The sequence below is a fragment of the Chenopodium album genome, chromosome 5, assembly GCF_948465745.1.
Source record: "Chenopodium album chromosome 5, dcCheAlbu1.1, whole genome shotgun sequence".
NCBI classification, from domain to species: domain Eukaryota; kingdom Viridiplantae; phylum Streptophyta; class Magnoliopsida; order Caryophyllales; family Amaranthaceae; genus Chenopodium; species Chenopodium album.
Window position 1 is genome coordinate 11,432,963 of NC_137838.1, and position 25,288 is coordinate 11,458,250.

The following is a 25,288-nucleotide window of genomic DNA, read 5'->3' on the forward strand; positions in this document are numbered from 1 at the left end:
GACCGGGCGAGCTTGCCCGGTCTGCCTTCTTCCTTCTTGAAAATTAGTTTCTACCTTCTTCGTTTTTCTTGAAAATTAGTTTCTACCTTCTTCCGCCCTCCGCCCTGGCAGCCAGGGCAAGCAAGAAATAAACAAACTACTCCTTTAAACTGGTTTTTTTCTTTCTTTATTCCAACAAGCCACACAAAAAAGAAAACTAAACGAGTAAATAAAAAGAAGGCTTGTGTTCATTGCTCAATAAGCCATTAATACAATATTTACACCATTTTTGGCACCGAAAACAGCACTTGGCATACAGACATGATCCAATTATACACTACGAGTAGAAAATTAAACCTACTTTAATCTACTTAACTTCCTGTAATGCTGTCTCGATCTGTTCTTAGCATTGATCACTTGCCTCTCAAATTTGATTTTTTCCATACCAGATTGAATCATGCAAGCTGGTCATACATGGGATTATTCCCCAAATCTCGTCATTTATACTTCGTGTAAACTAACGCATTTACATTTTGCAGGCTTGCTTTTTCAAGCACATGGAAACATTACTGGTCATCACTTCCCATAATTCTTACCTTGTTGCTGTTGATCCTTTCAGAGAAAAGTAAAAAGTTCAACGGAAAGTTTGTTGTGAATTGAGAAAACACAATATAAAGGGAAAGTTAAGAGTGTAAAGGACAAAGAGTGAGATATACCTTATTGATCAACTACATATGAGATTTTCAACTCATGTTCGAGTCACCACCCTTTCCACCAACCGTTAATCTTTTTCTGGTCTCCAAGAAAAGGATGCTCAGATTTTCTGTTATACTCAAGCCGCCACTACTAGAGTACAGGTGCTGGTTACAAGTGCCTGACATAGACGCATCAAGTTCTTTTTATTCAATAGTTTTTGAAGTATCATTCTATTCATACATGTCACAGTCAACTTCAAACACCAGACATTAACTAGCATAGGTGATGCAAGGGAAATTAAGGAGCCAAAATTGCAGATATTATTGACGAGGAAACAATTCTACAAGATGTTTTCAGGATATACCACAGTTTCACTTTCGTCAGGCTTGCCAAGACACCCTTCAAAAGAGAAATATCGACTACTTAAAGCTAAAGAGGGCAAACAGCAACGATATAAATGGTATCAGAAAAGCTTTGATTCTAAATGCCCACTCAAGAAAAAATAGTTAATTGCTCCAGTCCAAGACCATAGCTATACTCATCAAAGCCAAATGGCTACATTGGTTATAACTGGAGCAAATAGAGTTAAATCTGCAGCAGATTTTCAAAAACTGGAACAAGAGGGAGAGAATGAGCAATGTAATGGCTATTATGAAGCCACTGAAGCCCTGTTCTCTTACCTGATTTAACAGAACTGGAACTATTGTTAGTGATTTAAATAATTTTAACTAATTGAAACCAATTTTAGTGATAGAAGGTGTTTTTATGATTCACGGTTGTATTTGTTCTATGTAAGTACTAAATTTTACCAAGTAAAACTAATTTATATTGCATACAATTGATTTTTATGAATTAAGATTGATTTTTGTTGCGAGTAGGCTTTTTATTTTTTAAGTTGAAGAGAACAAGGGCAAGTAATCATATTGCTATCATGAGCGTTATAATCACTATAAGAACAACCCCACTCCCCACCCCACATAGAACCCTAGGAACATCAAATCTATAGTCAGCAGAGATATTAAGATTTATGGAATCAAAGCAACGAAATGATTCCCTACTATAATTTTTATTTAATACTAATCCATTATGAGAATTAGTACAAACTCTGACCTGAAAAATTAGCAGCAGCTTTGGTGTGAAACAGTCCTTTGGCTTCTGCATATATGTGCAGACAATACTGTGCAAGATTGTCTGAATTAAGCACTGTGCTACGCCTTTGAAGTGAGCTCTATGGATAGCACCCAGATCATCTATCACCAGAAAGTAGGAAAGGCAGAAACAGCTATGAAACCTGCTTTTGCCGTAGTGCCCAAGTTACCCCAATAATGGCTTGCAAAAAACATAAAGATTTACCTTTGAAGAACGGGTAAAGATATATCTTCGACAGACAGATATAATCAGACTTATTTGGAAGCAACAATTACCGAGGAAGCATCTTTTTGGTGTTTGATGCCATTGTTTTCCTTACAAACTTTCTTTTCTGGTGCCTCACTTTCCTTTTCAAAGTCACACCGCCCTTACTCTTCATCTTGTCTAGCTTCTCTTTCCTTCCATCAATGTCAGCTTGAATAGCCTTTTCTCTTTTATCATCTGACAATAATGCCAATCTTGCAAATTTCTTTGGTCGCACCTCACCAAGTCTTTCAGCAATGTCCGTGAAAGCAGGAACAAGGCCACGTCGCATGAAGCATCCTTCCATAAGCTGCATTGAGTTTGACTGTGGAAGTGAGGGGGCGTTTTTCAGCTCAAGGTCAAAACAAAATGGGGAGTCTTTTAACCACATTCTAAGGGAATGAGCCTTTGCAATCAGAAGTCCACTTCTTGTCCTACAAGGCAAAAAAGGTGATCCCATCTCCCAAAGATATGCCTTTAATGTGCTGTTTAGTGAGACCATATTGTATTCAGCTGTCCCTGTTATTAGAACAACCGATTTTGGAGATTCTGGTGAACCCTCCAGTGATGCATCCTGCACAATTAAGAAATTTTTAGAACAGTGTATCTGTAAAAATGCATTTATATAAACTTCTAGCTCAATAGCCATGAAGTCAGATACTTCACTTCAGAAATTCCATATCTGTAGACAGTCTAGACACTAGAGCATCTCCAATGGCAACCTAATTGTCAAATTAGCCCATGCCACATTCCACATAAGATTTCAAGCTAATTCCCTTTGTAGCTAGTTTGTGCCCCAATGGTTAGCAACTAGCTTGTTATTTAAATGAGCCCAAGTTTCTTATTTAGTTTTGTAAATTTAATTTTAATTACCAATCTCCCATCTTTTGGAAATATTTTTCACAAGCAAGCTAATTTGGGCAAGTTAATTTTATATTTAGCTCCAATGGTCAAACTAGTAGCTAGGGACTTTTGAAAATTGCAAGCAAGTCCCTAACTACAACCATTGGAGTTGCTTAATAGCTTTCAAATCATCATAGGAATCTCATGGACTTGAAAAACGTCTTTGAAATATTAATGAAATTGTGGATTTAAATTTACCTCAATATTTGAAGATCCAAGTTACAAAATGCCACACAAATTTCTTATCCTACTCTGTTTTGGCATAGCATCAGTGCAACACCAAACAGTTATAAAGTAGACATTATAAGTCAATTGCACAACTCCAAATATGTTCCAAATTTCACATGCTAGAAATAACCTATTTCTAGAAATGGATCCAATATACATTCTATCTTTCAAAATTTTAAGCCCTTTGATCACTATTTGTCTATTTGACTAGCGTTTATCACTTTTCAGTGGCATACATACATGCTTTCCAAACCATGTATATATGTGCGTGCCAGCAAATACAATCTAAAGATTCTTTGTGACCTCAAATCATAGCCAAACTACGCCTCCATTTCCCCCCCCCCCCAAATTCCCAAAAATATTCAAAATAAAAACTAACCATGTGGAGCTGTCCTTGACTTAACCAAAGGGCTCAATAGCCTTCTTTTAAATTGTTCGATCTTTATCCATACTTAATTATGGATTCCCAGAGCCTTAGGCATGCAAACAGACTTGTCAACCCTATATAAGTATACCCTCTAACCTAGTCAAATCACTATCCCAACCGACCACTACCAGAAAAACACAACGCCTAGTTGTTAGATAATCACTAAACTAATAAAATGGCATATTATTAGGGGCTCGCAGGTTGGAGCTTGGGGAATGGCCGATCAATCCCAGTGACCAATACACAAAATACAACTTTATAAATGCCCTATTACTCTATTAGATAATCAATATATGACATGAGTTCACACATCATCAGGGTTCATGCCTCTACTTTACAAAATGGTTTTCATTGAATTTAAAAATAAGCACCCAGCTTCACAATATCTGGTATTCTAGTTTATCAATCTGACCTTTTCCATGATCATTTGCTTTTCATGAGTTATGCCCTTTCTATATCCTGTTGTCCGTAGACACGAATAAGGTGTCCTAAACACATATTAGTGTCCTTGAATCTAAGTCAAGACACCTAACCATTATTAGACTTGCAGGCTTGTAGCCATTGCTCAAATGGCATGATGTTATCTCCTATTCACTAGAAACAGATATTAAGACCTCTCTAATACTCTTGAACTTCATTCATTGGAAAACAACTATAAACCGTGGAAAAAGTAACGTTGAAGATGTAGCCCACAGTCACTAATATGGTGGGAGTTCCCTTTCTTTACAAATCGCAAAATATCAGTTCTCTATCTTTACTAAATCTGGACCAAGCTCACCTAGAGCACTGCCCTTGAATTCAAGGCATAACCACTAGGCCAGGTCATTATATAACGATGTGTGCATGTATTAGTGCAGAAAGTGATATATAGTAAATAGATATCACATAGGTCATTGCCTTTACCTACAGGTGAATGCCTGAATGATGAACCCAAATAGAAATATTCTTGGTCCATATACACAGGGAGTGACACAAATTGGAAGACTCTTATTGGAACGTCAATTTTAGGTTCCTTTCTTAGTTGATTTTCATATAAATCAAGCAGTTAAAGAATCTGTAGCAGGAAGAAGATGTGAGGGGAGAGTGTCTTCAAGCTTTTAATCTGGCATTGCTTAAAAGACAAATTTGAAACAAGACTTCACAAATTAGACACTCAAGACTATGACTTCATCATCTTCAGGTCACTGTTAAAGGAAATCAAGAAGGAAAACATGCCTGCATGAGGTCAAGCCATAATGTAAGGCCCACAAGAGCAGCACCAGCAGACAATTTCCTGAAATCAGCCCCCCAGTCTTTTTCAGCAACTCTGCAAAACACAATAATGAAACAAATAATAAAATTAAATAATATAAGGGCATTTCATACAAATAAAATATGTTCAAAGGTTCTTGACCTTCATTAATACACTAGAGGCATAATTGTGAAATTAAACATAACTATTATCTCTTGAGCACCATATAGTAACATACTGACACGTTAAAATCTTATAACTTGTACCTGAACACATTAGCTTTATAAATTCTCCTCTTTACTGCCAGTTGAAAAAGCAATGAGGCTGTAGCCCGGAGTTCAAATGCCCACAACAGGTTCTCCAAAGCATTCACGAAGTTGAATGCAGCATTGTCCTCAAGTGGCTCTAATCTTTCAATCCAATGATCCAAGATTGTAACTGATGATTCCCAATTTTCAGTGAGAAGCCTGTAAATTAGGAGTCATGTTCATCAGCATATATCATAAAGCTGATCACATAGAAAGAAATTAAGTAGACAAAATATCATGTAGTCTTGTTATTGGTTTGGACGTTTCACAAATAGCTACCTTACTGGAAGATCAAAACCAGTATCTTGCAGAGCCAATAAGAGAGCCATAGCTTCTTCTGAACTCTGACATAAGCTTGCAGCATAAATAAAGCAAGTCCATATTCTATGGTCAGGCTCCAAACCATCATCCTTCATTTCTAAGAGCTTCTCAATTCCGGCATTATAATCTCCTTGTTTCAGAAAGGCATCAATAACTGAGCTGTATGGCAATGTACTAAGATTATGACCTGATAATTTGAGATTATCAAGGACTTTCTCAGCTTCTTTAGGTTGTCCAGAACTTCCATAAGACATCATCAGTAAATGCATAGTTGCAATGGTGGGCTCCACCCCAACTTCCTTCATATTGTTAAATAGCCTTTCAGCTTTATCATGTCTTCCAGAATCTCTATACATTTTAATCATTAGATGATAAAAAGACCGATCCAACTTGAACCCTCCTGCTTGTAAGTCATCAAAGAGTTCCTCAGCTTTATCTGAAAGCTGCTGCTTGCTGCAGGCAGCAATCAAGCTTTTGCAAGTGTCCAATTTCAGATCCATACCCCTTTTTCTCATGTCATGCATCAGACGTAAACCTTCTTCAGGTCTTCGGTCACGACAATACATCAGTATCAAAGTATTGTAAGTATCCTCATCAGCAACAAGTCCAGCTTCTCGAATCTTCTTGAACACTTCAGCAGTCTTTTCATTATCCTCAATGCTAGTGTACATTTTTAGCAATAAATTCCACATTGAAATATCGGGCTTGAATCCAGCTTCTTCCATCTCAGCAACCATGACCTCTACATCCCTCACTCGTTTTCCCCGGGATAGCAACCCAATCATTATCCTGTAGAGATGCATGTTTGGCAGGTAACCAGCAGCCCTCATCCCATTATATATTTTCTTTACTTCAAATATATTTCCAGCTTTTGCAAATGCTTCAAGCATCAAAAGGATGGTGCTTTTACTAATCTTAAAGCCTATGTCTTGAAGCTCTTGAATCAAAACATATAGCTCATTTAGTCTCCCATCCACAATTAAAGCTTGCATCAGCAAATTAATTGTATCGATAGTTGGAGAAGGCCCGTCTCTCATCATTGTATTAAAAGCTGCCCTAGCTTGTTCATAACAACCAGATGCAGCATACGCTTGTATTATTGCATTCCAGACCCTCCTGTCCACAACTTTTGATCTTTGCCTTAGACGAGCAACAATACTCTCCACCTTCTGCAGTTCCTTTATGCTCCCATATGCCTCAATAAGATTAACAAAAATGCCAACATCCTTAAAAATAATGCCTTTTCCTTCTGCTTCATCAATCACCCATTGTGCTGTCTCCGGAAAGGATATATGACAATACATGCACACCATACTCTCGTATATATTATAAGATGGCTCGATTCCCAAAAACTTCATATCGGAGAATATCTGAGATGCATTAGAAAACAGTTCATTTTCCTTACAACATATTATCAGAGACTCAAACATCATGCAGCTCCCACTAAATAAGCCAGACTCCTTTATGTCATAGTACTGTTCCAGAGCTGCATCAAGTTGATTAGCCTTGCAAAACACAATTACCAAGGCCTCTTCAACAAGTTCCTGAGATGATGAAGCATGATCCCTCATAAATTTAAGCAAATCTTCTGCTTCCACATGCCTACCAGATGAGCTAAATGAGCTGAGGACAGATAATAGGTCTTTATGGTTCAAATCATAGCCCTGAGCAGCAGCCAATCTCAACATTCTGCCAGCCTCGTCATAGCATTCACCTTGAACAAGAGCAGAAGATATATCTACTGGAGTCATACCACACAATTGCTGCATATCTAAGATAATTTTTTGAAGACCCTCATCTTTGTTTTCCTTCTTAAGAAGCTGAATCAAAGAAAGGTAAAGTTTGTGATCAGGCATAAAATTGTTGCGAACCATATCCCTGTACAACGCCATGGCTTTTCCTGCCTCACCAGACCTCGAAAGGATGTCCATCATAACAGAGTACGCCAATTTGTCAGGCTTAATTCCAGATCTCAGCATGCAATTAAATGTTTCTTCAGCCTCTACTCGATTCCCAGATTTACCATAACCACATATCAAGGCACTAAAAGTTCGCAAAGTCGGTTTAACTCCACCATCCAACATCTCTGACATTAAATTTGCAGCCTCAAACATTCTATTGGCTTTTCCAAGACAATCAATCAAAACTGTGTACGTAACTGCATCAGGAACTAATCCAGATGATTTCATGTTTCTATATAAATCCAGCGCAGTATCAAGCTCTCCATGCTTACCATACATGTTAAGGATGGTGTTGTAAGTCATTTCATCCTTTACAAAACCTCTTTTCAACATTGTTTCGCAAATCTCTCCTACCTTCCCAGTATTTCCTTCTCTAGCAAATGCATACAGAATTGAATTATATGTCACAGCATCAGGGAGAAACCCTTTAGCCTCCAGTTCTCTTAGTATCCTTTCAGCTCTACTTGCCAGCCCACATCTAGCAAAAACTGAAATCATGGCATTATATGTCCACAAATCAGGTTGGCAATTATTAGCCTCCATATCAGCATATACCTTTATCGCCTCCTGCAGATTAGACTCACGAGAACAAGCACTAATAAGTGTGTTATAAGTTATAGTATCTGGTCTTATACCCGATTTTCTCACTTCATTTAAAAGGTCCATCCCCAAATTCGGCCCTATTGAACCTGATTTCAAACGCGCATTTATCAAGGTATTAAAGCTCACAAGATCTGGCTCACAACCACGCTCTCTCATCAAATTCAGCATTTCTTGAACCTTTGAAAACCTAGCATTCCTAGCATAAACTCCCATCATCGCGTTGTAAACCTGAACAGTATTACCAGCAGAAGGCTCCGCCCTTGCAAAAATCTCCACAGCCAACCCTTCCTGATTCGCCTTCCCAAGCACTGCCAATATTGTGGCCAGCATTCGGGCATTAGGCGAGTACCAATGCCTAAGATTCAACCATTCGTAAACCTCCAAAGCTCGTTGCCAACTCGACTGACCCACCCACTTGACCACAAAACAATAATCAGTAGGAGTCATCTGCACCATTTTCTTATCCAACACATCAGCTACAAACTCATCATGCCCCAACCCTAATATCTTATCAGTCAAAAATTGAACCCTCTTCCTCCAATCTTTAGCCCTTTTAAGCGCCAATTTAGTCATCTTCTTAACCTTAGTCTTACTAGTCCTACCCAAGACCTCTAAATTCTCATCATTTACAACACCCCCAACATCATCCATCCCACCCCCATCATCTTCAAGTCCAATTTCTTCCTCATCCTCCGAATCATTCGCCGGTTTCGCCAAATGGGTTGGTAAATTATGGGTCAAATTGAAATGGGTTTGCGTAGATTGTTGAATTTCAGCAATTTTCAAATTGGGCCATCTAACAGAAGGAGATGCTCTACTATAACTAAATTTTTTAGGGTTTGTTGATTCTTCAACAGTAGTTTCTTCAATTGATGCAGAAGAAGAGGAAGAAGCTAAAGTGCAATAAGAAGGGATGCATCTGCGTACCTTGGATTGTGAATCGATGTGCAATGGTGAAGCTGATACTGCAAAAGTCCCGGAATTTGTAATCGCCATTAAAGAGAAATTTGAGGTTTTGAGGAGAAGGGGTTTAAGGGGGTTTTGTGGATAAAATTGGAGCTAAAAGCTCAGCATGTTGGCGGGATATTCATTATTCAGTTGTATGGCAGAGTGCCAGAGTGTATTGGCAAAATCTCAGATTTTTCTAACTGTGTAAGTTTCAGTACTAATATCCATAAACCGAACAATTTCCATAAAAATTGTTGAATTGTAAATTAATTCCCTATTTGCGTCGGTTTAAAAACTTATTCCCACAATATTGTCCACCTAGGATTGAAAGAAGGTTTGGTTTTTTTAAAAAAAGAACCGCTAACGGTGATAGCGGTTCTATACTTGTTTTAAAACCGCTTATTAAGTTTTAACTTGTGCAGTTTTCTTATACAAGAACCTAATACAAAACCGCTAACGACATTAGCGGTTTTATAAGTATAGAACCGATATCACCGTTAGCGGTTCATTGAAAAAAAAAATCTATCAAACCTACGTGGACAATATTGTGGGAATAAGTTTTTAAACCAACGCAAATAGGGAAATCTTCCTGGAACTTTTTTTTTTTTTAACGTTAGATAGGAATATTATAAATCAAATTTCGCTACAATAGTAAAATTACAAGACTTTGCGAAAACGGATCCATACAAACAAATTCTGAGCAACCACAAGTATCCCAAGTAACAAGGTGGGCCACCGTGTTACTGCTCTTCGAACATGCGAAGAAATGAAAGCATTAAAACACTTAGATAACATGCTAATATCATCATAAATTATCCAAATTGCTGATCAACCGCTGAAACCGTTGTTGATTGCAGCACACACAGAAGAAGAATTTCTTCCAGCCATACGTGCATCACACCCAAGCGCTTAGCCACCGAGAGCCCAAAATGCGCAATTGTTGCCTTTGCACTCCCCCCCCCCCCCCCCACACACACACACACCCTCAATTTTTCTAACCGCAACCTAGACAAGTTCCCCCCATGGTTTTTCGGCAATGCTCCAACCCCATATAGAAAGTAGCAACATGAGCATCCACATTTAGGGTCTGTTCTGATTTGCCGAATTGGACTGATTGGAGCTGAACTGAACTAAATAGAGCTGAATGCCTGAAATGAATTGTTTATGAGAGGAGCAAATTAGCAACTGAAATGAATTGAACAGAATATAACTGAACTGAACTGAAATTAAGCTGAAGAGAGCAGTCCCTTACTTTTATAAAACCTTCTAAGGGCGTTGTCACGCTGTTAAAGAGAGACTTGCACTTTGAGATTGGTTGGAGAACACTTTTAGGTTATCCTCTTGCTGCTTGAGTTAGCTATACTTATAGCAAATTTGCGTAATGCAGAAGTATATATGGGTTGACAAAATTTCTCCGGTATTATGAGTTGTATTTGAATTTCATTTTAAATTGAATAGCCTAAAACCAACCGAATCAAATAGACACTACTACACGTAAGTGAAAATAGATGAGCTTAAACAAACTTGACCCGAGATGGACCACGAAAAATCCATTTTTTTTTTCTATTCCCCTTATTCCTTAAATTAAATGTGTAAACACTAATTTTGAGTCTGCAATAATATAAAGAATCAAAATAAATATAATTTTACTGCAGTAATTTAATAATTTTGAATACAATCTCTAACATCTATCTATAAATATTACTAAAGTAACAACCGCTGACGTCATCACTGCTTACGTGTCACTCTTTTATTTAATTTTTTCCCGCCAAAACGCAAGGATGATGTTATATTGTTTTTCCCCCCCTTTTGAGTTACCCTATTTAATTGTTTTGAAAATTAAATTCAAATTGAGTTTTAAATTTTAAGTTTTCTACGCATATTACGCTATTTTATTATTTACAAGTAATTGTTAAAAATAGTTAATGGTATAGTTTAATTGAATCTAAAAAAAAATATGAAAAAAATGGATTTTTGGAAATTGTATTTTCATACTTCGTATTTAATTAGAAAGTACTACTCGTACAAAGAAAGTAGTTTTTATTTTTTTGATAAATACAAAGAAAGTATTTGTTTTCTCTCAATATGTGCTAAAGAGTCTATAATTAATTTCTTATTTTAAAATTGTGCATCGCACGGGGCTAATCTAGTGATTCACTAATTTAATCTCCACTATAAAGTCAAAAGAGGCTTGATCTCAAATATCTCAATCAAGACTCGTCTTCTAGAGTTGTGATTTATTGCTCCTTTTCTAGATCTTGAGAATCCTTTCCCTCTCAATGAAAAGTTTGAGGAAAATAATTATACATCCTCGTTATTTGTATCCAAAAGTCATTCAAATAAATTCCTAGTTGTCCCTTTTTTTTTTTGTGGAATATTATAGGTTTACAGTTGTCTCTAGATTTTCTTTATGTATCAAATGAGAAGGGAGGGCTTCATTTATAGAACCCATAGGCTATGGTTTTAACACGTAACAACCCCTTTACTGAAATAGATCGAAAAATCCGTTTCCACTCATTTTCATGGACTACTCATTTGACTAATAGTTTAACCATTTTTGTTGGGTTTACCATTTAATACAAACAATATGCAACGACCCATAATAAAATTTGACCTTAATACAAACAAAAATGCAACGACCCATAATAGGCATGGGCCAAAGTAAACCTGAAAGTCAAATACAAGTCAACAATTTGACCTTAATACAAACAATATGCAACGACCCATAATAAAATTTCCGTGCCTACAATATGCTCAACTTACTTCATCGAAGGTGGCTAGGTGGGACATGGGTGAGAGTTCAGAGTATATTTGTAAGTATTCTTTCTCCCAAAGTATTACTTCATAAAAAAATTGATGAGAGTTCCGAGTAATAATTTGGCAAAAAATAACTTACCTTAATGGCTAGATGGGACATTGATGAGAGTTCAGAGTATATTTGTAAGTATTCTTTCTCCGGTTCTCCCAAAGTATTACTTCATAAAAAAATTGATGAGAGTTCCGAGGATTAATTTGACAAAAAATAACTTACTTTAATTAAAAAATTCCTAAATATTTCATAACCACAATTATATTAATGCATTATTGCTAAGTAAGATTTTTTTGACAAAATTATTGCTAAGTAAGATAGAGTATTGAGTAATTACTAAATAAAGCTAGTAATACATAAAAAAGATGAGTAGTTTCCTAAAACAAATAATTAGTATTTAAGGGTCTGTTCTGATTGACTAAACTGAACTGAAATGAACTTATTAGAGCTGAACTGAACTAAATATTTTATGATAGAAGGATATTAAGATAAGAACTGAACTGAAACTGAACTAAACTAAACTAAACTAAACTGAAAATAAATTGAAAAGATTAGGCCCTAGAAAAACCAAAAGTGCAACTCAGTTGCATAATTAGCTAACTATATTTCCTTTCTTTCTTTCTTTCAAAAAAAAAAAAAAAGCTAATTATATTTCCTAAAACTATTTACTGCATTTTAATTTTATTAATTATGCTATTTTTTTTTTGAAAAGTACTAATTATGCTATTTATATGACTTGATATGTTAAATAATATTCGTTATTATTTTCATTTTTTTTTACTATAGATTTGTTAAACAAAACTCATTTTTATTTTTTTTTTTAAAAAAACACCATAAATAAAAGTCATTGATATGTTATCTATGAGACTATGACAATGTAAATACTATAGCGTGGTGATGTCATGTTATCCTATAAAGACATCAAGTAACCACGTCTAATAAAAGTTTTTGTAATCATACATTGTTTTTTCAAACAATCACAATACACGAGTTGTAGTAATCTCGCATTGTCTTTGAACCATAATAACATCAAAAACAACTAACAACCAATAATTTTCAACAAACCACTTTAACCATAATAATATCAAAAACATCCATCAATTAAACAACTCAATCTAGTTATGCACTTACCTTATTCTACCTTTATCTTACTTTAACAAACAAACAATGAATTAATATTGATAATTCATATCAATATTAACATAAATCAATAAATCATCATTTTACCCATAAAAATAAGCAGCTTAAGGCTTAACTTCTTAATGTAAGAGAGAGAGAAAATAAGAAAAGAAAAAAACAGTAAAGAGATCCCCATTTTCCAATTCTAGGGTTTCAGAGAGCTCAGACACACACACAATCATGGATGCCTCAGCTGCTCAACCCTCCGACACCGACATGATGGATGCCGCCGGAGCTCCGCCGGAAAACCACCCTCCGCCGTTGTCCGATCAATCACAGCCGCCGCAACAACCGCCGCAACAGCAGCAGCAGGTTAGTATTCCGGCGACACTAAGCCATGGCGGAAAGTTTATTCAATACAACATTTTCGGGAACATCTTTGAGGTTACTGCTAAGTATAAGCCCCCTATTATGCCTATTGGAAAAGGCGCTTATGGAATTGTTTGGTAATTTGATTTTCTTTTCTCTCTCGAATTTGATTGTTTTGTTGTTGTTTGATTTGATTGTGATTTTGGTCGATTTTGGATTTGGGTTTTTTTTTTTGTGTAGTTCGTCGTTGAATTCGGATACGAATGAACATGTTGCGATTAAGAAGATTGCGAATGCGTTTGATAATAAAGTGGATGCTAAGAGGACTTTGCGTGAGATCAAGCTTCTTAGGCATATGGATCATGAAAACGTCAGTGAGTGATTATTTGTATTTAGTTTTCGGTTTTCGGGTTTTGTTTATGTGTTTGTTGGGATTTATGTTGTTTGGCGGTATCGTGACGGTTCATTCATTGAACTTGTTTTTATTAATTCTCTAGACAGTGTTTACTTGAGCTCATTGATTTACATGATTAAGAACCGGTTTTGATCAACTTAAAAGTTGATAACTCGAGACGCCATAGATATCGGTAGCTTTTCTTTTTAGTTTACAGGAGTGATTGAAGTGGTCGGAGATACTGGTGTGGACATTGGACAACTTAAATCCACTAAAGATGTTATGTTTCTTTATCGGTATTTTGTTTTTTGGGTATTGAAAGTCGTAATCTTTCTGTGGAGGATCATACTCTGCAATATCAAAAAAGGATTATAGTCGGATCAAGGTTTTTTGGCTTATGAAAAAGTAGTCGTTTTTGATGAATGATTATAGTCAGATCAAGGTTTTTTGGCTTATGAAAAAGTAGTCATTTTGATATATGATCATAAGATTCATTACGCTGATGAGATCGATTAGGTAATAGCTGTAAGTTTTTTTTTGGGATATTATTAATTTTAAATTTCTTAGATACTTTCCTAAAGGGTTTTGGAGGTTGTCTGAGTTGTCAAGACTTTCCATTTAATTAGTGAGGGTGGATTATCAGGAGAAACACCCAAGGGAAAATGTGAACAGTATGCATTACACTTGCTATTAATTTCTAGCAGCTTGTGGTTGGAGACTTGGAGTAGGTTGTGCTCTTCTAATTCAAAAGTTACATTATATATATATATATATCCTACTTGACACGTGTTCACTTGAAAAAGTGGGAGTATCTTTATGAGTGTAACTATATAAGGCATTGTAGAGTTGATACTTTCTACTAGACCATGCCAGATGCATGAGTTGATGAAAGATATTTGTTATAGGATATATAGTTGAAAGTCAAGCGGATCTCTAAGTAGTTTGGCTTACGTTCAGATTTGTGGTCTTAAGGAGAAAATCAATGGAAAAACAAGCAACACAACATGGCGCAATTTTTTGGTTGGGATTTGATATGTTCATATATCACTTGAAACTATAATAATCTGGGTTGTTGGCATAGTGAAATGATGTACAAGAATGAATAAAAGTATACTGCATATATTGAATATACAATTTTTCATTTTTAGAATTTTTTGAGTGCATGTAGTGGTGGTGACTTTAAAAAAAAAAAGAAAGATTAGGTCTAGCATTGGCTTCAGGAGATTAAGTGACAACATTTTTGTGCCCTTTATATTCTTCATTTGCTTAAATATCTTTTGTAAATCGTTCAGAATATTGGCAAAATCATTGTACTTGCTTGATTAACAAGATCTATTGTTGATTAATCACATTTTGTGGATGCTCAGGTTTAGTTTGATACTTGATGTGCTAGATCCTGCATAATAATATTAATGGCTAGAGTAATTGATGCTGACAATAATACCTATTTGCCTGGGATTGGGTATAGGTTTTCAATTCATTACCTAACTTGTTAGATTAGGCCATGAGACCCATGAATGTACTACTTTTATGTCATAATTCGTATTTGTTTTGGCTCACGGTGGGATTACGGAATTAACATTGATGTTGACCTTGAAGAGACATAGATGGGAAAATAAATACTTCCTCCGTTCTGTTAATATTGCAACAAGGAGAAAATTACGCATCCCGAAACACCTTATATATGCTAAATATCTATAATTGTGTAAGAGTAAAAATTATAAAAAGTTGATATTGTGAAAGTATTTTATGAGACGAATCCAACATGATCCCACTTGACTATTTTGCTTAACGTATAACTCATATTATATGGTCAAACAAGAGTGATGAATAGTGCAAAAAGTCCATTGTTGCAATATTAATAGAACGGAGGAAGTACGATTCTAAACAAGGACATTATGTTTTCCTAACAAAAGTAGGTATACTCATAATGGTTGTAAAAATTATACTTTCTACAAAGACAACAGGGTGCTTAGGTTAAATTTCACTGACATTTGCATCACCAGACAGGAGATTGGCAGAAAAGGAAGGTGATTAAGGTGATCTATTGAAAAAGAAAACAAAGAAAACAGCATTAAATGAAAGTCAAGTAGAGATTTCCTAAGCATGTGAATATGAAAGTATGTGCTATTGCTCAACACTGTAGTACACCTGATTTTTTATGGGAGCCCCTAGATCTGAATTTTCCCTCCATCTCTGTTCCTATATACAACCAAAAGAAGTTTGTGCTCAAAGCTGTTCTAAAGAAGAATAGTAGAATAAAATTGTAAGTTTCTTGACCTTTTGCCCTAGTCTTAGAAAATGCCTTCCATCTGTTTGTCGGTTACAAACAACCCAACACAGAGGGGGTTCAAAACTAATGATATTGTTATATTGGGCAACTGTTTTCTGTTTGGGCCTATATTCGGGGTTAATTTTATTTCTATTTTGGGATTACAACTATAGGGTTTATAACCTAGTTTATTTCTATGTATGCCCTCAAGATCAATAAAAGTTTCTATCGCCTCCACATGGACATTGAACCATGTAACTCTGTGTTTTGTTATGTTTCTTCTTACTAAGAATTGGTTCTTTTGGTATAAAATGCTTTTAGAAGAGAAAGGAAAGATGAAGATTCAGTGCAACATAAGATGCATGGAGATAAGTTCCCCCTTAATTTTTCTCTACTCTGAAAAAGTGATAAGATATATGATTAATATTCATCACGAGACTGTAATTTGCTAGCCTGAGCAGTTTAGCAATTAGAAGTCGGAACTGACTAGTGATTTAAGTGAAATGGGAATATTGAAGAATTGATTTTTTGCCTGATATTGAAAATTCTGGTTGGTCAGAAGCTTGCCCTTACACCACGATTCATCTTATTGTATAAAATGCTCACAAGCTTGAACTCTCAGCACCTGAGAACAGAGTTTGTTATCAATGTCGCTTCAATATTTGCTCAATATTGAGTCTGGAAAGGCCACTATTTGCACAATATTGATGTTTTTAGCTTCAACAAGTCTCTATCTTTGTTCCTTGATGTATGATGATTTGTTTTAAATACAATCAAAAGATATTAAAGAAACAAGAAAAATATCAAGAATTTTCAACTGATGTTCATGACTCACGAAAATATATAATGTAACAATAAAATTATACCCCTTGTCCCCCCCCCCCCGAAAGGGGGCATAAAAAAGAAATTCAAAAATGATTAATGGGTGTAAAAAGAGCTCGCATCAAATGCTGTGTTACACATTACGCCATTTGACTGGCAATAAAAACATAATTATGTGTTAAGTGAGTGTGGTTGGCAAAGCAGAAGATTGGAATCTGGTGTTGGTTAATGATTTTAGGAGATAGTTATATTGTGACATCTTGTGTGCCAAGCAACTTTGCAGAATTTGGTGCGATTTTTTCAATTAATACCATCTTCGCTGCAATTGAATGTTCAATTTGTACAAATCCCTTTGTTTTTCCAAATACAGGAGCTTTATTGTTTAAATATCAAGCGTATTTCAGTATACTTGGCCGTTACAAAGAATTTGTTTTTCCTGTTTAGCCTATGAAGCATAGCTAAACCGACCATTAGCTTCTTCCCCACCCCCGCTTCCTTTACAAATTTTTAAAAACCTGTTAGCCTATGAAGCATAGCTAAAACGACCATTAACTCCCCACCCCTGGTTTCTTAAAATCTTCTCTAATTGATAGACAAAATCTTTCAAGAAAATCCTTGATTCTACCAAGTCAAAGGAAAATGATCAGTTTTTGACAACTTTTTAGGATCCACGTTTAACATTGAAAGTTGTTATTGTAATTAGATTCTAGTTGTTCATTTGTTTCATAAAGACCTATATTATTTGGAATATATTCGTCTTAATATTCATTTCATATGTATGAAATCCTTCCGGACACTTTCAACTTTCAGCTAAGCACCTTAACAATCTTAAATGACGTATTTATAGAGAAAAAAATAGTCATTAAAGTGGGCAATTGAATATCATGCTTTTGTGATTTAGCTCCTAAATGGGCTTGAGGTTGTAATATATAATAAGAACTTGCAAATAATTCAATCTGAATTCTGAAATGTGTATTGGTGAATCTGTAACATGCATGCAATTCTATTAAAGTTAGGGATCCCTTTTATGAATGTCATATACTATTATAGGAGTTAGGACTACTTGTTCTTGTTTTTCTACCAAAGCCTTGACATGTCTTATACATGGATATGTTTCCATACCTGGCACTCAAAACAGATAAGAAACTGGGTGCTTCTAGAGAAATCCGAGTAAATGGGAAAGTTGTTGATTTAATGATCCTACATACATTTCACTTCAACTAGTTGGCAATATCTTATAATTGATATTTCCTCTTAGCTTTGAATGGGCTTTTACCCCTATTCCAATATTTTTGGACAAGTAGTTGACACCTAGTCTTGAGCTGTGGACTGAAATATACCAGCGTTCTAGGATCCTTGGTTCTAGTTGCCAATTGAAGTAGTTAGTGCAAGCAATTTCTTTAATTGATGTCCTTATTTGGTCAATTTGGTCCTTCCTGCTTACATTATTTTTTATTGGCTGCATTAATAAATCTAGATATTATAAAGTACTTATATGGTTGAATTCGATCGTCATGCTTACATTTTTTCCGGAGGCTGTGCTAATAGATCTTGATATTATTATGTCTAGAAATCTATAACCTTTACAAGATTATTTAGCCCATTCTTCTATCCTATTTCTTGGACACTAACAGTATAAGAAGCATCTTTGACCTACTACTACTTGGCTAAGAAGGGGTTATTTTCGATAGCGGATCTTGTGTTTATCATTCAATTTGGTGTAAGTTTCAAGGTTTCTTGTAGTTGCACTATCCATGTCCATATTTGGATGATTTCCATTGGCTAGTCAATTAAAGAACCAAATCAACCTAAATACATCTTAGTGCTCTTTACCCCTTAATTTGATCCTATAATTTGGCCTAGAAGATCTATTATATTTCTAATCATGTGGACTATTAAAACTGCTTGCATTCCTTGACTGAGAAGCTTTTATATTTACATTCTGATTGGTTTATTTTATAATTTCTCCTGATTCTCCACTTGTATATGAACTCAATATAGGTAGTTCTGTAAATTATTTTATTTATCTTCTCTCCAAGACTTCCATGGAATTTGTTCTGTTGGTGTTCATTTTTGATTTGCAATCTCCTTGCAGGTTGTTGCAATTAGAGACATTATACCACCTCCTCGAAGGGAGGCATTTAATGATGTATATATTGCATATGAATTGATGGACACTGATCTTCATCAAATCATCCGTTCAAACCAGGGATTATCAGAAGAGCATTGTCAGGTATCATCTTACGTAACACTCTTCTTAGGAATTAAGCTTATCATCTAGTTGAGACCAGAAAGATGACCAAATGTGTCTTCCTGCATCCTTTACATGCATGTTGATTGTTGATATTCCTTTAATCTTGTTATCCCCTACAGCTGTTCCTGTTCCCACTCTCTTCATCCTGTGTATTCTCTGGGACAGTTTGACTTTTTTTGTCAATTCTTTCATAGCATTATTGATGGTGGTGTAAAGCAACGCTTGGCTCCAAGTCTCCAACTTTTGTTAGAATGAATAGGAAGAAATTGCTTATTTATTAGGCATTAATCTAAACCTATATATGTCTTAGTCAATTTTTGCCAGAAGAGGGTCTGTTGTTTATGATGATATCTATGTTAGAATATGTACTTTTGTAGTTCATGTTCCTAATATTCTGTAAAGAGGGTGTGCATTATTTATGTTTTCGTTGAATTTACTTGTTCTTCAGTCCCAAAACTCCCAATCTATTAACGTAGAGCATCAACATAGAATTGCTGTCTACTGACTTTTTGTATCATAATTAAGATACCTCAAGATGTCAAAGCTCTAACCTTATTGTAACAGCTGAAAGATGGATACTCTTTGCATTATTTCATCTTCAGGAGTTCTCTTTCATTTCCTTGCCTAGTTCAGGGAATACAAACAAAGTTAAGTTTGGAATTATGATTGATGGATGAATTGTGTGTGTAGACTAAGCCGTGAGTCATAATTAAATGAGCTATTTTATTTGGCTCTTATTATCAGCTTTTTGTCCAAGATTGTATATAATGGTTTATAAGTCACATCTGGTTTGTGCAACACTTTGCGTAAAACTTTCCCAAAAGGGTCATCAAGAACCTATGAATTTGGTGCTGTCTTAATTTCTTTAACATCTCTACATTTCTTGGACTAGGCCCCATTCCTTTATTTCTCTGTAACTCTTCTGCTTTGTTTCATGCTCTTGTGACTTGCCAAATTTGATCTACAGTTGATCCAGATCCGGAACATACCCCCTCCCCCCGGTGCGCACACACACAGATAGAGTTGTAATAGTAATATCGTTTCCCGATCATATCTTCGACTAGTATATCCCTCTTGACCTTAAAAAGTGGCTCATCTCTACTCCCTCATTTTGAAAATGACTCTCCATCCCCATCGAAGTAGTATAATTTTTCAACAAAGTGACAAAGCCTTGATTGCAGATTATGTGAATTAGTGTGTGCTAAGTGTTGGAAAGTGACACTTGTTAAGGGATGGAAGGAGTACTATATGTACATGTTGTCTGTGTTAAAAATAGTACTCTTCATGACCTCATCTACTGAATTGTGGTTTGCACTTTTTCTGATAAATATTGTTTTTGCAGTACTTTCTCTACCAGATTTTACGTGGATTGAAGTACATTCATTCTGCCAATGTTCTTCACCGGGATCTAAAGCCTAGCAATCTCTTGCTTAATGCCAACTGTGATTTAAAAATCTGTGATTTTGGACTAGCTCGAGTAACATCAGAGACGGACTTTATGACTGAATATGTTGTGACAAGATGGTACCGAGCTCCAGAGTTATTATTGAATTCTTCAGATTATACAGCTGCTATCGATGTATGGTCAGTTGGCTGTATATTTATGGAGTTGATGGACCGTAAGCCTCTATTTCCAGGCAGAGATCATGTGCACCAGTTACGCCTGCTCATGGAGGTATATTGACTGTGAGACTGGGCATCTTATTGTGAATAATTATTACCCCTCTTGCAGTTTTAGTTTTTAAATGTTGATTTTTTCTTTCAATTTCTAATGCCAATATTATACCAGAATTACTAGTCAACATGAGGAAGAAAATGTTGGCTTCTCACTTAAGCATTAGCTAACTTGACAAACATCTTCTTTTTATTTTTTGAATAGCATTCTGTTTTTGAAAGCGTTGGTCTATAAACCAATTTTCTTTGCCGTAGCAGTGTATTATCTCTGGCTAAAAGTGTATGTTGACTTGTACTTTGCAGCTGATTGGCACCCCTTCAGAACATGAGCTAGGATTTCTTAATGAAAATGCTAAAAGATATATTCGTCAGCTCCCTCCATTTAGAAGGCAGTCATTATCTGAGAAGTTTCCACACGTACATCCAGCAGCTATTGATCTTATTGAGAAGATGTTGACATTTGACCCCAGACAGAGAATAACAGGTAAATTGAATTTGGAAATGAGTTAAACTTTCATGTTATCAATTATCAAGACATGGATGTACTAATGATCAATTTTATGTTAATTATAATTTTTAGATGGGGACTTAAGGGGTAATCAATAAATTGCACTGGAGCTCATTCTCCTGTCATTGCTCACTACATATATAAGGAAATAAATGGGGAAATAATTGTTTAAAATAATTAAGGGAAGGTATAATAGAGCAAAATTCCAAGAACTTTCAAGTATTATAAAAGGGAGATGAAATGCATTCTGACTGGACATTGAATGTGTGAAATTCGGCGGATGTTATAGTGTGGGAGAATACTGTGGCAATATAAATTAGGGAGAATTGAAGCTCAAGTGTGTCAGAATTCAGTTTTCATGCTGTCTTGACCCCTTATAATATAGTATATGGCATGTTTATATCGATGGACCCTTAATGATAATTGTGTTATTTCTATGATCCTAGTCACTTTTTTACTAGCTCCATATTGGTTATTCTAATCAGAAATCTTGCTATTTAAAAATTTACTTTACTATTAATTTGTGGCGGAGGGTAAAGGGCCAAACAACTCATGCTGTAGACCTATCATGGAGCAATTTATCTACATAGTCAGGGAAGAACTTAAAACTGTAGTAAATATGGCTTCAGCAATACAAAAGCCTAAAAAAGAAACTTTAACCTTGATTAAGGGAGGCTATACCCTCAAAACCCATTGGTTTTTCTCTTGCTTTCCAAGTGCACCACAAAATTGCCAACAATACCATCTTCCACTTCATCAAGCCAACCTTTCTTCTCCAAGCTACAGACCTTTTTTCAATGAACTAGGTTTCAAAGTCATGTACGTGCTGGGCGTTCTGATTTCTTTTTATTTTTTATCATTCAAATAACCTCATTGGAGCATGCAGCGTGGCTGTGCGTAGCACTAACAACAAATTGGTTGTATGGTGCAGTGTGATCATTAGTAATCAACTGGACTTGACTGCTTACGTGATTCTCAAATAGCGGCTTTCCCTTCTTTTTTTTTTCATAACATCCAAAAGCCTTGCCAGCCTCCTCTGTTTTTTTTTTTTTTTTTTTTTTTTTTGTCCTGATGTAGGCTAAGGTTTATTTAAAGTCTCAAAAGTGTGTCAGATTTTTCTCATTTGAGTTATGACTTGTGCTTCCTAATTTATGAGAATGAGATACAAATTGTTTTGCAATTCAGTACCTAATTTGTTAAACTGGGCCGAAATTATCAATTTGCTAATGTAGCCGTCTGTTATACTAGCATACTGGTAAGTTTTGATAACATGGCCCCCTTGTTTCTATGCTTCTCCTTTGTTAGTGAGTGTTGCATACAACTCAACTCTGAAAAAAACCCAATTGATACTCTGAATCTCCTTTCAAGGGCCACACTGTCTTTAAACTGGTCGAATGCAGGGTATGGCCTGAACGGTGAGACTGTCACTTAGGACAGCTTATATGACCCTTAGGATAGTTTCTCAATCTTGAAGTAATGGTCAATTGCTTTTATACAGGTCATGTCTAGGATTTATTTTAATAAACGTCTGATGTGCCATCTATTAATGGCTTGTCTTTGCCAACAGAAATATTGGCAGGCAATCTACTGGCTTTAGTAGGTTAGTAACTTGATATATTCAATTTGGTATAAGTTCTCTATGGTCATACCTACTAACCTATTGACAAAACAGACTCTATCACATGTATGCTCTCTGGAATTTTTTCTGCGAATCCCTATACATATATAGCCCTTAGGGCTATGTATAGCATTACCCTTTTATTTTAGTATATTTCTGGTATTGTGATGCTTACTTGAGTTTGTATTGTTTTGCATATTCTCATTTCTTGAAAATCAGCCTTTCAAGTACTTAACTACAAATTTGTACTTCCCTTTGAAATAACTTTGACGTATGAAAACATTTGCCAACAATCTATAATCTAAGAAGTAGGGAACTTATACGTCCACATTCATTCCTAATCCCAAAAAAAGGAGAGATATGGAAAATACTTCCTCAGCTTCGTTAATACGTTTAATATTTGAGGGGAAAATTATATTCTTTAGCTATAACTTTCTAAATTTTATGTATTACAGTTGAAGATGCACTAGCACATCATTACTTGAACTCGCTGCATGACATAAGTGACGAGCCAATATGCATGTCTCCCTTTTGCTTTGATTTTGAGCAACATGCGTTGTCGGAGGAGCAGATGAGGGAATTGATCTATCGCGAGGCTCTTGCATTTAATCCTGAATTTCAACAGGAGTAAAATCTTGGTTAGGGCATTGCAATGGCCAACTTTTTCATATGGTCCTGTCATCTTTCCTTTCTGTACATATAATGTCCTGTCCAGAATTGGATGGATTTGTGTTTTAGAATTTTACTCTGCATAATTCAGGGCATTTATGATGAAAATATTGTTTGTATGAGTGTAATTTTTTTTTTTTTTTTCTTTTAAATTCTGAGGGCCTTGAATGCTTATAGCTTCTTGTAAACATTGTGTTGGCCATTTGCTTTTTTAATTCTTTTTTCTACCCATTAATTGTACTAGATGTTTATTCTGAAAAACAAGGCTAATACAGCCAATTAATCTCAATATTTCCACTATAAGATGAACATACTTGACATATGCTATTCCGTGATGGTTTTATTTCTCCAATGTTGATACTAGATGCTGTGTAATACAATAGGTCACATTTCTTATCAAGATAAGATGAATCAAGGTTGTTTTTAATACTAGTAAACGATTGTGTTGTGAAAGATTAATTAAACTTGATTATGGCCTTTTAAGTTTATAGTAGCTTTGCTAGACTTTTATTCTTGTCACCTAAGTTTGGTTAATGAAAATATCTTGCCACTATAAAGTAAATTCCAATAGTTCATTTTTGTTCTAAGTTGAAAGTCTTTGAGGTTTCAAAAAAAAAAAAAAAAAAAAAGGGTTGAAAGTCTTTGATTGCATGAAACTGATGAAAGAAGTTGCTTGAATATTGGAGTATTTTTGTACTAAGTTATTAGGCCTATACGTTCCAATTCCATCCAAGATTTATAAAATAAAGAAAATAAAAAAAAATAGTGTGCATTTTTTTAATTGAAATGTGGGGTCATTCAAGTTACGTTTGTACTACAGTAATATTTTTCAAGGGATACATGAGATGTATTTTGCCATGAAGATGAATAGAGTGGAGATTTAGAGGTGATCAAGCTAAAGTGTAACTTTTTAGTTATAATTTATGCTCATCTTGACTTTGTAACACATGAATATTTTTCTCAATTAAAAATCTTCATGTGCTATGTAAAGATGGTTATGGGTCATGTCGAGTCCACGTTTTTTGGAGTTGGCTGGGCCCAGCCCATGAGCTACATATCGTATTGAATTTTCAAAAGAATGATTTGTGCCCGACACATGACCACATGCCACCGCACATATTCTTAGGTGCACACTCATGCACCTAGAAATAGGTGTAACAACAGCACAATATGAACATTAGCTTTTGAAAAAATGAACATTAGTTTTCTTCTCCTCTATTTTTCTCCTTCGTTTTTTATTTTTCTCTCTCCTCTGTTTTTTCCCCTTTTTTTACACTTTTTTTTATTGAATTTGTTTCTTACAACATGAAAGTAGTTATTAAGTATGAATTATTTTTTTGTGAACTTCGATTTTGTGCTTTAATTTTGATTGATTAAGGTTTATATGAATCTTTGAATTCACAAATTATACTCTATTTTTTTCTCCTTCTTTCTTTAATTCCTTTTTCCTCTGTTTTTTTTTCCTTCTAGTTTTCTCGTTTTGTTTTGATTTAACGATTGAATTTGTTCCTTACAATATGAAATTGGTTGTTTATCTAATTTTTTGAATTCATATGAATTGATTTTTTTAGCTTTGATCAATTTCATATGTGTTTCATCTGATTTTCTTCATTTTTTTTTATCAATGAACATAATCATGCAAAATATGAACATATGCATAGGTTCTTTAAATATGCGTAAAAAATATGAACATATGCTATTAAGAAAGAGAACATATGCATAAACAGACTTAATCAGTATATTTATGAACAATAAATATTTACTATGAATATTTACATTATGA

At 35.1% G+C, this 25,288-nt stretch overlaps 2 protein-coding genes across 3 annotated transcripts; one reads left to right on the forward strand and one right to left on the reverse strand.

Annotated features, from left to right (window-relative positions):
* Positions 1–205: 205 nt before the first annotated feature.
* Positions 206–9,161, reverse strand: LOC145631888 (pentatricopeptide repeat-containing protein At3g18110, chloroplastic-like). Of its 2 annotated transcripts, XM_081684111.1 has the most exons (7): positions 5,444–9,161; positions 5,123–5,323; positions 4,841–4,931; positions 2,029–2,641; positions 1,786–1,925; positions 696–853; positions 206–591 (listed from the first exon to the last, which is right to left on the reverse strand). In XM_081684111.1, exons 1-4 carry the CDS (start codon positions 9,043–9,045, stop codon positions 2,096–2,098), a joined length of 4,440 nt encoding a protein of 1,479 aa, XP_081540237.1. In that variant the 5' UTR covers positions 9,046–9,161; the 3' UTR covers positions 206–591; positions 696–853; positions 1,786–1,925; positions 2,029–2,095. The 2 variants fall into 2 exon arrangements, with proteins under 2 accessions (XP_081540237.1, XP_081540236.1); XM_081684110.1 differs by having other exon boundaries at positions 1,786–2,641.
* Positions 9,162–13,047: 3,886 nt separating this feature from the next.
* Positions 13,048–23,825, forward strand: LOC145631890 (mitogen-activated protein kinase homolog MMK1). Its single transcript, XM_081684112.1, has 6 exons — positions 13,048–13,431; positions 13,535–13,664; positions 18,878–19,015; positions 20,379–20,711; positions 21,014–21,194; positions 23,292–23,825. The coding sequence occupies exons 1-6, from the start codon at positions 13,166–13,168 to the stop codon at positions 23,465–23,467; spliced, it is 1,224 nt and encodes a 407-aa protein (XP_081540238.1). The 5' UTR covers positions 13,048–13,165; the 3' UTR covers positions 23,468–23,825.
* Positions 23,826–25,288: the final 1,463 nt, after the last annotated feature.